At 38.1% G+C, this 17,380-nt stretch overlaps 1 protein-coding gene across 1 annotated transcript in view; it reads right to left on the bottom strand.

Annotated features, from left to right (window-relative positions):
- Positions 1 to 15,955, bottom strand: part of LOC150076681 (tether containing UBX domain for GLUT4) — a 328,877-nt gene extending 312,922 nt beyond the window's left edge. Inside the window, exon 1 of the mRNA XM_090386552.1 lies at positions 15,849 to 15,955. Coding sequence (XP_090242678.1) covers positions 15,849 to 15,947 — 99 coding nt within the window. The 5' untranslated portion in view covers positions 15,948 to 15,955. The remainder of the gene's footprint in view (positions 1 to 15,848) is intronic.
- Between the last annotated feature and the right edge of the window lie 1,425 nt (positions 15,956 to 17,380).

Raw genomic sequence — 17,380 nt, 5'->3', positions numbered from 1 at the left:
GCATCCTTTCCCAAAGATTTCTTGCAATCTGCCTTCACTTGCCAAACCTCCTTTGTGATTTGACTACAGACTAGCTTATATCTACCATAGGTGTCAGTGTCTCGTGATAATTTATATATGCATCTCATGCATTTTTCTTCTGTGCCACAAGTCTCATTAGTTCATCTGACATCCATTTAAATCTAAACCTTGAACAGTTTTTCTTAGTTGGTATGAAAAGCCTAGTAGCTTCCAAGATTAAATCCTTGAATGCTTCTCATTTAAAATTTGCTGTAGGAACATCATCAGTTGATCCCACTGTATAGAATTTAAAATTTAAAGTCACCTTTACGAAAACAAAAACCCTTCCCTTTTCTCTTGATGGTAGTTACAACTTTAAGTAAATCCCACATCAGTACTCTGTGATCACTGCCACCTAGTGGTTCCTTTATCTGCAAATTCTTAATGAATGAATCATCACTACTGATAATCAGATCAAGTATATTACTCCCTCTAGTTGCCTCCCGAACATGCTGATGTAAAAAACAATCATCCAATAAATCCACAAAAGTCTTGCTAGTGTGTGAGTGACCAACCCACAAATTCCAGTCAATATCTGGAAAGTTAAAATCCCCCATTACAAGACATTCTAATTTACTGACCCACTCCATTCCTCTGCACAATTGTTCATTGTGCTCATCAGAGTCATTAGACATAAAACACACACTCCTACTCTCATTCTTCCTTTCTCAATGTTTATATCACACTACACTGACTCAAAATTGCACTGTCCACCAATGTCAATTGGATGCACTTCCTTAGATTTTGTGTTTCTTAACTAACAGATAACCCCTTCTCCCTTCCTCCCCTGTCTATCTTTTCTGCATAAATTGTACTCCCCAAATTCCAATTCTGCACCGCTTATATCTGTGTGACTCCATGTCTCTGATATCCCAATAATATCTGCCTTTGATGTCTTGATCAGCACTTCAAATTCAAATTTATTTAATTTATTTATTTAATAAATATTTCTTTTTTAATAAATTTAATAATATTATTTAATAAATAAATAATTTTTCATTTATTTATTTAATACTATATAGTATATTGTATTCCCCATATTCAAATTTTTCTTGTCTTATATTGGAGTAACATCTCTGATATCCCCACAATGTCTGCATTTGATACTTGAACAGCACATCAAATTCATCCAATTTACTATGCTCCTAACACTGGTGTACATGCAAGTATACATTAGATAGTATGAATCAGAGCAGTAATACTCAATATGTAATACACAAGTATACATGCAGCTGTTCTTGCTCTTAATTACTCTAACTCATCACATATATTTCCTTGTTCCATGATGACATGCAGCAGGCCTTGAAATCCCCTGTACCTTGCTTTCCAGGCTGCCGCATGTTCCAATAGAAACAGTGCAAGAATCGCTTTCACTCCTCTCTGTAGCTATTGTTAATCTATTAGTCTGTGTATCCCCCCCAAGCTTGCAGTTTTCTGACCCACCCCACCCATCACTGCTTTGATAGCAGCAACAAATGTTCTTGCACCCCTTCTATTTAAGTGTATCCCATCCCTATAGAAGCAGTCTCTCCTGTTAACAAGTGCTGGGAAAAAAATTCTACCCCATGAGCCTTGCACAATCTCTTCAGGGACAAATTGATTGACAAGGCTATCTGTCATCTTAATCTCCTACTCTTAATGTCATTACTTTTTTTTTTTTATGAAACCCCCAAGCATGAGAATAGTATTAGAATCTACAGAACTAAGTACCAAGTATGAACTGAAGGTTGAGAAGATACTTGTTGACATTAGACTTCAACTTCTGTAGATTGTAATTTTCAGGAAAGTTGAATGAATAAATGAGGAAGGAATAAAGTTTGTTCTGTTAGTTTAAAGTTGGACAGTTGACTAGTTGTGGCATGTGTTGGGACTGCTTTGGAAGAGAGAGTAGAAATTATAGAAGCCAATTCAGAAGAGCAGTGACCATGGAAGTATCTACAGAAAAAGCATGCAGCAGAAACAATGTCAATGAGACAGAGTGGAGAGACACTTTCAGAGATGAGTCATTAAATAACCTAACTGCCCTATTTTGAATGGAATCTAGATGCCTGGGGCACCACTTCAGATGTAGGAACAATATTCCTTGGTAGGGTAGATTTGCTATTTGTAGAGAGTGAACAAAAAGTGATGTGTTGTTATTAGCTGATATATTTGAAAATTTCAGAGATGTCTGCTTCGATGCTTATAAACTCGATCCTACTTGGTATTATACAGCTGCTGGTTTATCTTGAGATACAATGTTAAAAATGACAAGTATTAAATTACAATTATTAACTGATATGATATGCATTTAATGGTAGGAAAATGCATTTAGTGATGGAATTAATCAATGTGAAAATTGAGCAAAAGCAAATATACCTTAAAGATTTTAATAAAAATGAATTAGCATCATTCTTAATGTATTTATATGCAAATAACTTGTATGAATGGCTTGGAGTGAATATTTACCTTAGAGAGGATTTAATTGGCCTGAATTTTAATTGTACAAACATATATGCAACTCAAATACCTGACCCTTATGAAAATAGATAATTTTAGAAGTAGATTTACAATACTAGATGACCAGAAAACCCACTACACTACACTATTATTATGGGGAACTTCAATGCTAAGGTTGGATAAAGACAAAACAGCCAGAAAGGGAAACTATAGGAAATTTTAGAATTGGTGAAAGAAATGCTTCTACAGGTATGGGATACACTTAAATAGAAAGGGTGCAAGAATGTTTGCTGATGCTATCGAGGCAGTGTTAGGTGGGTCAGAAAACTGCTAGATTGGGGGGATACAAGGACTAATAGATTAACAGTAGCCACTGGCAGAGGTGAAAGGGATTCTTGCACTGCTTCTATTGGAATGAGCAGAAGCCTGGAAAATAAGATGCAGGATATTTCAGAGACTGCTGGGAATCATTGGGGTACAAATAAACACATGGGTTGTGTTAGGGTAGCTAAGAAAAAGAACAGGTGCATGTATACTTGCGTTTACACCAATGCTAGGAGTTTAGTAAATAAATTTGATGAATTTGAGGTATTGCTCAAAACATCAAAGGCAGATATTGTGGGGATTTCAGAGACGTGGTGTCACACAGATATAAGGAAGGAAGAACTGGAATTTGGGGAGTACAATGTCTACAGAAAGGATAGGGAGGGAGGAGGGGTTATGCTATTAGTTAAGAAATACATAAAATCCAAGGAAGTGAAGCCAGTCGACATCGCTGAAGAGTGCAATGTCGAGTCAGTTTGGTGTGACATAAGCATTGGGAGATCAAAATTGAGAGTAGGAGTGTGCTATAGGCCTAATGACTCTGATGAGTATAATAAGAAACTGTACAGGGAAATAGAGTGGGCCAGTAAATCAGAGAGTCTTATAATGAGAGATTTTAATTTCCCAGATATTGACTGGAATTTGGGGGCTGGTCGCTCACACACTAGCAAGGCTTTTGTGGATTTATTGGATGACTGTTTTCCACATCAGCATGTTCGGGAGGCGACTAGAGGGAGTAATACTCTTGATTTGATTATCAGTAGTGATTCTTCATGCATTAAGAATCTGCAGGTAAATGAACCACTAGGTGGCAGTGATCACAGTGTGCTAAAGTGGAATTTACTCAAAGAGGTAACTACCATCAGGGGTAAAGGGAAGGGTTATTGCTTTCGTAAAGGCGACTACGATGGACTGAGATAGTATTTAAATTCTATACAGTGGGACCAACTGATGATGTTACCAACAGCAAATTCAAAATGGGAAGCATTCAAAGAACTTATCTTGGAAGCTACTAGGCTTTACATACCAACTAAGAAATATTGTTCAAGGTTTAGGCCTAAGTGGATGTCAGATGAACTAATGAGACATATGGCAGAGAAGAAAATTGCATGGGATACATACAAATTAACACGTGACACAGAAGCCTATGATAGATACAAGTTGATCTGTAACCAAGTTACAAAGGAGGTTAGGCAAGCGAAGGCAGATTATGAGAAATCTTTGGCAAGGGATGCAAAGAAAAACAGCAAAGAATTCTTTACTTATGTAAACTCTAGTAGGAAGGGATGAATCAGATTGGTCCACTTGATATCGATGGGTCAACTGTTGATGATCCTGCCTCAGGTAGCTAACAAACTAAATGAATATTTTGCATCGACATTCACACATGAGGAATTATTCAGCGAGGGGAATGCCAAAGGTGTATTCAACTCTGGCAGTAAGCTAGAGAATCTTGTAATAACTGAGAGTAAAGTGGAGGAGAAATTGTTGAAGATAAATACAAGAAAGGCGCCTGGGGTGGATGGGATCTATCCAGTCATATTAAAGGAGGCAGCAAAGGAAGTAAGCAAACCCTTAGCCATAATTATGAGAGCTTCCTTGGACTCAGGAGAAGAACCCATGGACTGGAGATGTGCAAATGTGACCCCAATTCACAAAGGAGGATCAAAGGTCGACACAAGTAATTATAGACCTGTTAGTTTAACTTCTGTTCCAGGAAAATTAATGGAGGCACTAGTTAAAGAAGCACTGCAGGATCATCTAACAAGACTTCAGTTATAGCTCAGACACAGCATGGTTTTGTTAAGGGGAAGTCTTGCCTGACCAATTTGATTGGATACTATGATGCAGTCACAAAAGAACTGGATGCAGGGAATAACTTTGATATTATATACTTGATCTTAGAAAGGCTTTTGATACTGTTGCACATGCAAGACTGCTGTCAAATTGGAGCAGTGTGGCATTGGAGGCAAATTGCTGCTATGGATAAAGGGGTGGTTGAGGGGGAGAAGACAGAGAGTGGTAATCAATGGACACTGCTCATCGTGGACTAATGTTATTAGTGAAGTCCCTCAGGGTTCAATATTGGATCCATTATTGTTTTCTGTATTTATAAATGATATTTATGATGGTATATCAAGCTTAATGTCCAAGTTTGCAGACGATACGAAGGTTGGCAGGGTTGTCAAGGACACTACTGACACTATGCTACTGCAACAGGATCTGGAAAGGTTGAGCAGATGGGCTGAGAGGTGGCAAATGAAGTTTAACATTGACAAATGTAAAGTACTACACATGGGAAACAGCAACCCCAGAGCAACATATCAACTCTGTGGTACTACGCTGACAGTGGCAGAGAATGAAAGGGACCTGGGGGGTGGTTGTGCAGGCAGATATGAAGTTTTCTGAGCAGTGCAGACGGGCTGCAAGAGTAGCTCATGGTGTATTGTCGATGATATATATAGCAATTTTTCTAGCAGGAATAAGGAGGTGATTATTCCCTTGTATAAGGCAATGGTCAGGCCACACCTAGAGTACAGTATACAGGTCTGGAGGCCTCATTTCAAGAAGGCTGTAGAGATGCTGGAACGAGTACAGAGAAGGGCAACAAGATTAGTGAATGGAACAACGGGGTGCTCTTACGAAGAAAGGCTTAAGTTTTGCAAATTACAGTGTCTGGAGACTAGGCACCAGCGAGGTGATCTGATAGAGGTGTATAAAGCCTTGAATGGTTTGAGCATGCTCAATGCTGATGAGATTCTTCCTCTTGCTCAAAATAATCACCTGAGAGGGCATAAATTCAAATCGAGGGATATAGGATAGACGTGAGGAAATTTGCCTTTAGCCAGTGGGTAGTTGGTTGGTGGAACAGACTTCCATCCCTTGTTGTGGAAGTTGATAGCCTTAATAAATTTAAGGCTCAGCTGGGCGGGTATTTCAAACGAACAGAGGGGTGAAGTGGAAGTTTTTTTTTTTTTTTTTTCTGGCTGATGCTGCATAAGCTTGCTTTTTTGCATCATATGCCTCTACTAATGCTAATGTGTAATTTTTTTTTTTGGCTGCTGCTTTATAAATTTGCTTGCTTACATCATTTGCCACTACTAATACTAGAAGTGCAATCGACATTTGACATTGCAAGGTTCTACATAAAACTAGCTGTAATACCAAAATGAAATACCAATTGGGTTGTAACACACTCATGATAGATAATGAATGATGAAAAAGACCAAAGGACAATTGGACAGTCCTGCATGAATTTCTCTGAATAATGCAGAAAGGCTGTTATGGAATTCTGCCAATGACATACAGAAATTCTGCCAGCAGGAATAAGCATATTTCATAAGGCCATAATTAGGTCACCTTTGGAGTACTGCACAGAAGTTTGGAAGCATCATTTTAGAATAGCTATAGATTTGCTGGAACAGGTACAGAGAAGGGCAGCAATGTCTTTCTTACCAAGAAAGACTTTAGTTCTGCAAAATACTAGTTTGAAACAAGTCACCTGCAAAGGAGACCTGATAAAGTGTTTCCTAATATCCACAGGGAAAACAAATTCTAACAACAGAAGAAAACTAATATGATGTAAATTAGCTTTAGAAAGAAAATGATGGAACAAGTAATGACGTTTAACTACCAAAGAATACAGATAAATACTTTGGGAATAAAACAAGAAAGAGAAGAAAACAGTAAATTAATTAGTATATCAGGGAGATTAAATAATGTCCAAGTTGAGGCAACTAGTATAATCAAAAGAATCAGGAAGCAAAACTTAAAATGTATGAAATTAAAGTAAGACTTGTAATACTGTACATGGTAATTATTATAGTTCTTATTAAAATATTGCATAGAACAACAAAAATAAAACAATAAATAAAACTACAGAAATTAAAGCATTAAGAAACATAACTAATAAAACATTATATGAAAATTCAAAGCTAGGCAATTGGGATATTATGTAAAATACAAGCTATTAATGACTGAATATATAATTAGAAAAATGAATGAGGAAAAATATATACATAGGCATCTCAAAAGAGGTGGGGAACAGAGATAGAGATGATGTTGTTATTTGGTTTTTAGGAGCATTAGCAACTAAGGCCATATTGCTCCGGGGATATGCAGTGGTCATTCACTGACCTTTCCGCATCCTCCGTATTTGGTCGTCACAGGCTCGAACCCCGGTCTAATCAAGAAGTGTGTGCTACGCACTGCTGCTCCTGCCCACCTGGCTACAGAGGCGCCGACAGAGAGAGAGAGTAAGAAAGAGATTAGGCGGTCCACAATATTCAGAACTTCATTTCGTCAATGGGCATGGCCAGAATATTTAAAAAGCATCAAAATTAAGTGCTACTATTACAAATACCTCTGCTTTATATTGTATGCACTAAGCAATAACACAACAAATTCGTTTTTAATAATGGTCAAAAAATTCCTCAAACTTAAAATAACAAAAATATTTTTATTTTATTATTTTTTTTTATTTTTGTGACTTATTAGTATCAGTAGTGACAAATCAGCAGTGAAAAACCAAAAAAAAAAAAAAAAAAAAAAATTTCCACATCGCCTGTCCATCCCCCTCCTTTTCTAGTTCTTCCTTGAATTTATTCAAACTACCCAAAAAAATTACCCGCCCACTGGCAGAGGGGAAACTACCACACATCTATCCTGCAACCATCCTTCCTCAAGTATGTAACCTGAGAAAGAGTAAGGTTTCCATCTGCATTGAGCTTGCTCGATTCATTCATTAAATACCTGAATTAGATTGCCTTGCAGACTCCAGATGCTGGAATTTTCAGAACTGAATCCTTTCTTAGCAAGACCACCATTCTGTTCTTCCCTTCACTTATCTCATTGCCCTTCTCTCATCTATTTCAGGGACTCACATCTGGTGAGTATAGACTTGCAACACCCAGGGTCCTGAGCTGGATATCATCATTCTTCTCTTTCTTGGTGATTCCTTTCTACTTCTGACACACACTCTCACTCTCTCTCTCTCTCTCTCTCAGGGTAATTCAGAAATTTTTTTTGGCTGGTACAGCAAAAGCCTCAGGCTTCATTGTACCATATGGCTAATAATAATAATTTACATCCTTCCTAAAATGAGACTCAAGATGAGGCCTAATCATTGGTTGTATAATAGGATAATCACCTCCTTATCCTTGCAAGCAAAGTTCCTATATTTCATTCAGAAAACCGCATGAGCTGTCCTAGTAATCTATCTACACTGCTCAGAGAACTTCATATCTAACTGAAGAACTACCCCCCCATGTCTTTTTCATTTCCCACTACTATGAGTGTAGTTCCGTTACTCTGAGATTAGTGCTAACCATGTGCAGTAACTAGTATTTTTCAATATTAAATTTCAACTGCCATTTCTCAGCTGACATGCCTGATTTTTCGTTGATTAGACTACCTTGATTACTGTCATTAACTATCCTGTCAACCTCTGCATCATGTTCAAATTTAGACATTAAGCCTGATATAACTTCATCAATACATCCTTAATAAATATAGAAAATAACAATGGGCCCAGCACAAAATCCTTGGGTACCCCACAAAAAATATTAGCCCATGAAGAGCAGTAGCCAATGATAAGCACTGTCTTCTCCACTCAACCATCCCTTTATCCATAGCAGTGACTTGCCCTTAACGCTGCACTGCTCCAATTTGTACAGCAGTCTTTTATGTGCAACGGTATCAAAAGCATTCTTGAAATTAGCATTAGTTGAGGCAACTAATGCTAATTTCAAATATGATGCAAGAAAGCAAACTTATATAGCACAGCCAAAAAAAAAAAAAAAAAAAAATATCAACTTCCAAAACAACAGATGGACGTCTGTTCCAGAAATCAACTACCCGCTAGCTAAAGGCAAATTTCTACACATCTATACTATAACTGCCTTTCCTCAATTTGAATCTATGCCCCGCTCAGGTTCTTAATCTGAGCAAGCGGAAGTATCCCATCAGCACTGAGCCTGCTCAAACCATTCAAGGCCTTATACACCTCAATCAGATCACCTCGCAGGTGCCTAGTATTCCAGATTCTGCAACTTGCAGAAATTAAGCTTCTCTTCGTAAGTGCACCCCTTTGTTCCTCTCACCAATCTTGTTGCCCTACTTGCACTCATTCTAGCAACTCTACATCCTTCCTAAAATGGGGCCTCCAGACCTGTATGCAGTACTCAAGGTGTCGCCTGACCATTGCTTTATACAAAGGGATAATCACCACCTTGTCTCAGCTAGCAAAATTCCTATATATCACTGACAAAACCCCATGACCTGCTCTGGCAGCCCATCTGCACTGCTCTGAGAACTTCATATCTGCCTGCACAACCACCCCCAGGTCCCTTTCATTCTCTACCACTGTCAGTGTAGTACCACAGAGTTGATACGTTGCTCTGGGGTTGCTGTTTCCCATATGTAGTACTTTACATTTGTCAAGTTAAATTGCAGTTGCCACTTCTCAGCCCATCTACCTAAAATTTTCTAGATTCTGTTGCAGTAACAACATACTGTTTTTACTCCCATTAACAACCCTGCCAACCTTTGTATCATCTGCAAATTGGGCATTAAGCCTGATATACCATCATCGATATCATTGATAAATACAGAAAACAACAATGGGCCCAGCACCGAACCCTGGGGGGAATCCATTAATAACATTAGTCCATGTAGAGCAGTGTCCATTTATTACCACTCTCTGTCATCTCCCACTCAACCATCTTTTCATCCATTGCAGCAACTTGCCCTTAATGCCATACCGCTCCAATTTGTACAGCTGTCTTCCACGTGCTACAGTATCAAAAGCTTTCCTGAAGTTCAAGTATATGATATAAAAATTATTTTTTGCATCCAGTTCCTTTGTGACCACAGCGTAGTATCCAATCAAATTGTTCAGACAAGATTTCCCCTTAACAAACCTATACCGTGTCCGAACTATTATTTCCATTTTGTCTAGGTGATCCTGCATCACTTCTTTAACCAGTAACTGCATTATTTTTGCTGGAGCAGAAGTTAAACTAACAGGTCTATAATAATTTGTGTCACCCTTTGAACCCCCCTTTGTGAACTGGGAATACATTTGCACATCTCTAATCCATGAGGACCTCTCCTGATTCCAAGAATGCTCTCATACTTATGGCTAAGGGTTTGCTAACTTCCCTTGCTGCCTCCTTCAATATAACTGAATAGATTCCATCTGCCCCAGGTGCCTTTTTTATGTTTAACTTCAATAATTTCTCCCTCACTTTGGTTTCTGTTATTACAAAATCATTTAGCTCCCTCTTAGAGTTTAGTAAACTTCTGTCCTCCCCTTCCTTACAGAATTCCTTATGTGTGAATGTAGATGCAAAATACTCATTCAGTTTGTCAGCTATCTGAAAAGGATCATCAACAGTCAAACTACCAACATCAAGTGGACCAATCTGATTCATCCCCTTCATTCTACAGTTTACATAAGTAAAGAAGTCTTTGTTGTTTTTCTTTGCATACTTTGCCAAGGATTTCATGTAATCAGCCTTCGCTTGCCTAGCCTCCTTTGTGGCTTGATTACAGACTAGCTTATATCTGGTACAGTTGGTCGTCGACTTACGACCGACTTCTGTTCTGACTGACAGGTCGAAAGTCGATCTGGTCGTATGTCGGCCATATATTTCTTAACAGTATTTTTTAACCTTTCTAATCTTTTTATCATCTTTATAATTTATTTTTATAATCTTTTAAATTTTTATTATCTTTTATTTTTCATTTTAAATACAGTAATGTTTTTATCTTTTACTTAGCGATACTGTACATCCAGTTATATTAAAGGAGGCGGCAAAGCAACTAAGCAAACCCTTAGCCATAATTATGAGAGCAACCTTGGACTCAGGGGTGGGTCCCACAGACTGGAGATATGCAAATATCTCTGTCACTCGTGTCACCCTTCGATCACACAAAGTGGGATCGAAGGGTGACACGAGTAATTACAGACCAGTTAGTTTAACTTCTGTTCCGAGTAAAATAATAGAGTCACTGGTTAAAGATGCATTGCAGGATCATCTAGACAAGACTGCAGCAATAATTCAGACACAGCATGGGTTTGTTAAGGGAAAGTCTTGTCTGACAAATTTGATAGGATATTATGATGTGGTTACAAAGGAACTGGATGCAAAAAATAATTTATCAATATCATTGATAAACCCAGAGAAACGTACCAACTGTGTGGTACTACACTTAAGGTGGTAGAAAATGAAAAAGACCTGGGAGTAATTGTGCAGGCAGATATGAAGTTTTCTGAGCAATGCAGACAGGCTGCCAGGGCAGGTCATGGGGTTTTGTCAATGATATATAGGAATTTTGCTAGCAGGGAAAAGGAGGTGATTATCCTTCTGTATAAGGCAATGGTCAGGCCACGCCTTGAGTACTTATTATTATTGTTATTTTTTGGTTTTTAGGAGCATTAGCAACTAAAGCCATATTGCTCCGGGGATATGCAGTGGTCATTCCCTGACCTTTCCGCATTCTCCGTATTTGGTGGTCACGGGTTCGAACCCCGGTCTAATCAAGAAGTGTGTGCTACGCACTGCTGCTCCTGCCCACCTGGCTACGGAGGCGCCCCTTGAGTACTGCGTACAGGTCTGGAGGCCTCATTTTAGGAAGGATGTAGATTTACTTGAGCGTGTACAGAGAAGGGCAACAAGATTGGTGAGGGGAATGAAGGGATCCTCTTACCAAGACAGGCTTAAGTTCTGCAAATTGCAGTGGTTGGAGACTAGGCACCTGTGCAGTGATCTGATTGAGGTGCATAAGGCCTTGAATGGGTTCAGCATGCTGAATTCTGATGGGATCCTTCCACTTGTTCAGATTACGAACCTAAGGGGGCTCAAATTAAGAAAGGACAGATGAAGAATAGATGTGCGGAAATTTGCCTTTAGCCTGCGGGTGGTTAATTGCTGGAACAAACTTCCATCTGTCGTTGTGGAAGTTGATAGGTTGAATAAATTTAAGGAGGAACTGGACAGGCATTTGGAGGGAATGGTGTGATTTTTTTTTTTTTTTTGGCTGATGCTGCATAAGCTCATACATTTGCTTTCTTGCATCACATGCCACTACTACTACTACTACCTTCATTTCTATGCCTAGGCGCTATCTCTCTCTCTCTCTCTCTGAGGTTAAATTCAAACGTTCTCTAAATTTTAATTGGTTTATTATTCATACTGTTTATAAAAAAACAAAACTACAATCTATAATTATATAGTACATAATGTGAAAAATAATGCTGTGCATAATTTATGTGTAAACAGAAAAATACAATCTAAAATTAATGTAAAAATTAATACAAATGAAATTTACAAAATCAATTTTTAATCTTTGCTTGTGCTGGGTTGTGCATCGTTAGGGTCATGTTCTTGGATTGAGGTAGGTGATGTTTATTTATAGAGACATTATGCAAAGCAAATCTTTTTTAAAAAAACGCTTAAACCACTCAGAAGATTTTCAGTACCAGCCTGAAAATCTTCTGCGTAATCGTCTCAGGCGCGTGATTTTAAACTCTTAAACAACTTCTAGCCTTTGCTTGCGCTGTGTAAAGCAAAGGCTAGAAGTTTGTTTTTTTTTATTTTCACTGTGTGAAGGCTCATGGGTGTATTTTTTTTGTATTAAATCTTCCATCCACATAAACAACCATTTCTCCATTTCATGGATGGGTTCCTGTTGTGGTTTGGTTAAAATTCTAGACTTAATAGGTGCAGAACCTTTCACAGCTTCCCGAATTCTTTCTTTGTCCTTAAGTATCGTTGATACCATGGAATGTGATAACTTCAAGTCACGTGCTATTGTATTGACTTTCTTTCCGCCTTCATACTGCTGGATAATTTTCATTTTACACTCTGAATCAATAGTTTTCTTTGACTTCTTAGCTGGCATATATGTAGATGAAGGCATTTTCCTTTTACTAAACATTTTATGCAAATTTCAGTATAACTTTAATTAATACACCACACGCAACAGATGCTTGAAAGCAACTGGGTGTATGTGAGAGAGAGCAACTGAGTGTGTGCCTGGTGCTGTCCTCAGTCCTCCCGTCATCGATGTGCCTCCTCACCTGGGTTATGGGTGTCCTCAGTAGTGACTTCCTGATTTATTATTAATTTATTATTTTTTTTTGTGGTCGTAAGTCGATGACCAAGTGTATAGGCTTCTGTGTCACCTGACAATTTATATGCATCCCACACATTTTTCTTCTCTGGCATGAGCCTCATTAGTTCATCTGACATCCATTTAGGCCTAAACCTTGAACAGTATTTCTTAGTTGGAATGAAAATCCAAGTATATGATATCAAAATTATATTTTGCATCCAATTCCTTTTACTGCATCACAGTATCCAATCAGACTGGTCAGATATTATTGCACCTTAATAAATCCATGCTGTGATTGGCATATAATTGCACTCCTGCCTAAATGGTCCTGCATCACTTCTTTAATCAGTGACTCCATTATTTTAGTGGAACCGAAGTAAAGAAGTTGAACAAAGAATGGGAAAAATATATGCACAGGATCATGTTCCAATAGAGGTGGAGAACAGAGTAAGAAATTAGGTTGTCCTGTACTTAGATTTTCAATTCTTCGATGAAAATGGGCAGAATATTTAAAAAGCACCAAAATTATGTGCTACTATTACAAATACCTCTGCTACATATTGTACGCCCTATGCAATCAAAAACGCTCATTTTTAATAAATTCTACAAACATAAAACAACAAAAATAGTTTTATTCCATTAATCTTTTATCTTAATGACTTATTAGTAGTTATTGACAAATAATGCAAGAAAGTAGGCATTTGATGACTTAATCAATAATTATTCATGTCCCTTTTGATCCTCTTTGTGAATCAGGGATGTATCCTCACATCTCCAGCCCTGACACCAAAGATGCTGTCATAATTATGGCTAAGGGTTTGCTTACCTCCTTTGTTGCCTTCCTTAATACAATTGGATAGATCCCATCCACCCCAGTGCTTTTTTTATGAAAACCCCAAACGAGAGGTATCAGAACCTATAATACTTAGTGGTGTGTGGGTTGAAGGTTAAGAAGATGAAAGAAGGTATCTGTTGACATTAGACCATTTAGCATCAACAATTTCTCTTCCATTTTCTCCTCAGTTATTACAAACTCATTTAGCTTTCTGTTAGACTGTGATAAACTTCTAGCATCCCCCCCCAACAGAATTCTTCATACATAAATACTGGTGCAAAATACTTCTTTAGTTTGTCAACAACCTGAGCAGGATTATCAATAGTTAAATCATCCACATCAAGTGGCTCATTGTGATTCAACCTCTTCTTTCTACTGTTAACAAAAGTAGAGTCTTTGCTGCTTTTCTTTACATTCTCTGTCAGAGAATGTATTCTGCCTCAATTGCCTAACCTCATTTGTGACATGACTAGTTTATATCCACCATATGCTTTCATCTGATAATTTATATGTATTCCATGCATTTTTATTCTATGCCACAAATCTCATCAGTTCATCTGACATCCATTTAGGTCTAAGCCTTGAACAGTATTTCTTAGTTGGTAAGCAAAGCCTAATAGCTTTTACAATTATTTCTCTGAATGCTTCCCATTTAGAATTTGCTGTTGATAACATCATTAGTTGGTCCTACTGCATAGAATTTAAAAACTGTTTGAGACCACTGTTGTCACCCTTACAAGAAAAAAATCCCTCCCCTTGACAGCAGTTATGTCTTTAAGTAAATCGCACATCAGTACACATGTGAGCACTGCCACCCACTGGGTCTTTAAACTGCAGATTCTCAATATATGGCTTCTCTTAATCAAGAATATTGCTTCTTGCCACTCTAATAATGCTAGAAAACAGTCATCCAATTAATCCACAAAGTGCCCCCAACCTATAAGTTCTAGTCAATATCTGGGAAGTTAAAATTCCCCAATAAAACATTCTGATATGCTGGCCCACTCTGTTAGTTGTTTGTTATACCCTTCACAGTCATTAGGCCTATAACACAGTCTCATTTGCATTTTTATTTTCCCAGTGCTTATGTCACACACAACTGGATTAAAGTTGCACTGGACACCCGTGTCAACTGATTGCACTGCCTTAGATTTAATACGCTTCTTAACTAAGGATATAATCTCTCCCCATCCATCCTGTCCTGTTTGTATACATTGTACTCCCATATACAAATTCTGCATCCCTTACATCTGATTGCAGCCATGTAATGTCTGCATTTGATGACTTATTCTGTACTTCAAATTCATCAAATTTATTTACTATGCTCCTAGCATTAGTGTGTATGCGAATTGTATACATGCATCTGTTCTTACTCTTAGTTACCCTGCTATAGCTCATGTAGCTACCTGTTCTAAGGATGACTCACAGGAGTGCTTGAAATCCCCAACACCATGGGGACCATCATGCACTCTGCACTGGGTAAAGATTTGCTCAAGACAATGCCCTCTGATAGTAAGAATAATGATAAATGGATCAAAATATTCAAGAACTAGAGCCTCCACAGGAAAACGATGTAAAAGAAAACCAAGAACCCAACAAATAGAATGTTTTAATGGGAAAAAAAGTGGTCTCTTGGGGAAGAAATCTAAAACTGGCGCCCTGTCCGTAGAACCTTTACACATTTTCTACGCATTACTGACCTGCAGTGGCAATCCAGGTAATGATAATGAATCAGGGAAAATACAGAAAGGCCAAACATAACAGCAGTTTTTAGCGTTTACAAATGCGTAGAAATTTTGTTCGGGTAGACACCAAAATTCTTGGGGGACGGACAACTCGCCTAACATTTCTTTTGACATGGCAGTTAAAATTAATTGTGGGCATTATCAGAAAGCTCCGTAATTTAATACAACTAACATAAAATTGAAACCAAAACAAACTAGATTGTCTCCAGTTATCTAGCTGAAAACTACCATATCAGTCAGCATTCTGCCCTTCATTCACAAAACTATTTAAAACACACATCAACACAAAAACTTATCTGTATTCATTTTTAAGTGGCTTTAAATACCTGAAGCATACTTGTAGTTGCAGAAACTTTAATAGTTTGTCGTCTGCCATTCGGACATAAAACTACAACAGACATGACAGTTGCCATCATTGAAATCATACAGCAGTGTCATCTGATCGATCTATTCTCCTTTATTTAGACCAAAAACCACAAGAATTAAATGGTACTAATGAAAATATTTCTACTATTAGCATTAACATTAGTAGAGTCATATGATGCAAGAAAGCATGCTTATATAGCAACAGCCAAAAAAAAAAAAAAAAAAAAATTCCCTTTCAGACAACCATTCATTCAAAGTTTGTCCAGTTCTTCCTTGTATTTATTTACGTTATCGACTTCCACAACGATTGCTTCGATTGATTGCTTCCACAACGATTGATTGCTTCCACAACGACAGACGGAAGTCTGTCGTTGTGGAAGCAATCAACTATTAGCTGGCTATTGGCAAATTTCCGAATATCTATTCTACAACTGTCCTTCCTAAATTTTGAATTTATGCCCCCTCAGGTTCTTGATCTCAGCAAGAGGAAGAAACTCATGAGCATTGAGCCTGCTGAATCCATTCAAGGACTTATACAACTCAATCAGATCACAACGCATGTGCCTAGTCTCCACACGCTGCAATTTTCAGAACTTGAAGTGTTTCTTGGTAAGAGCAACCCTTCGTTCCCCTCACCAATCTTGTTGCCCATCTCTGTACTCGTTCTGGCAGCTCTACATCCTTCCTAAAATGAGGCCTCCAGACCTGTACGCAGTAATCAAGATGTAGCCTGACCATTGCTTATACAAAGGAATAATCGCCTCCTCTTTCATACTAGCAAAATTTCTGTATATCATTGATATACATAGACATGCTCTGACAGCATGTCTATGACCTGCTCTGACAGCATGTCTATGACCTGCTCTGATAGCCTGTCTGCACTGCTCAGAAAATTTCATATTTGACTGCACAACTACCAGTGGCATAGCTACCATGTAGGCAGGCAAGGGAATTGCCCCGGCCCGGGCCCTTTAGGGGGTCGGAGTCTTTATCTCGCTGCGCCTGTTTTCGCAATTTTCATTAATTAAGTAGGGGCCCGAACATGTTCTTTGCTTCCCGGCTCAAAAAAGGGTAGCTCGCTACTGACAATTACCCTCAGAACATTTTTTTCTGTGTTGTATAGTAGTAGTAGTAGTAGTAGTAGTAGTAGTGGCATGTGATGCAAGAAAGCAAGTGTATGAGCTTATGCAGCATCAGCCAAAAAAAAAAAAAAAAAAAAAAAATCATACCATTCCCTCCAAATGCCTGTCCAGTTCCTCCTTAAATTTATTCAACCTATCAACTTCCACAACGACAGATGGAAGTTTGTTCCAGCAATTAACCACCCACTTGCTAAAAGCAAATTTCCGCACATCTATTCTACATATGTCCTTTCTTAATTTGAATTTATGCCCCCTTAGGTTCGTAATCTGAACAAGTGCAGGGATCCCATCAGAATTCAGCATGCTCAACCCATTCAAGGCCTTATACACCTGAATCAGATCACCGCGCA

This window comes from Mastigoproctus giganteus, chromosome 12 (genome assembly GCF_048544385.1).
Source record: "Mastigoproctus giganteus isolate SK-2022 chromosome 12, ASM4854438v1, whole genome shotgun sequence".
Classification (NCBI taxonomy): domain Eukaryota; kingdom Metazoa; phylum Arthropoda; class Arachnida; order Uropygi; family Thelyphonidae; genus Mastigoproctus; species Mastigoproctus giganteus.
This window is presented reverse-complemented; position numbering and strand designations above follow the sequence as displayed.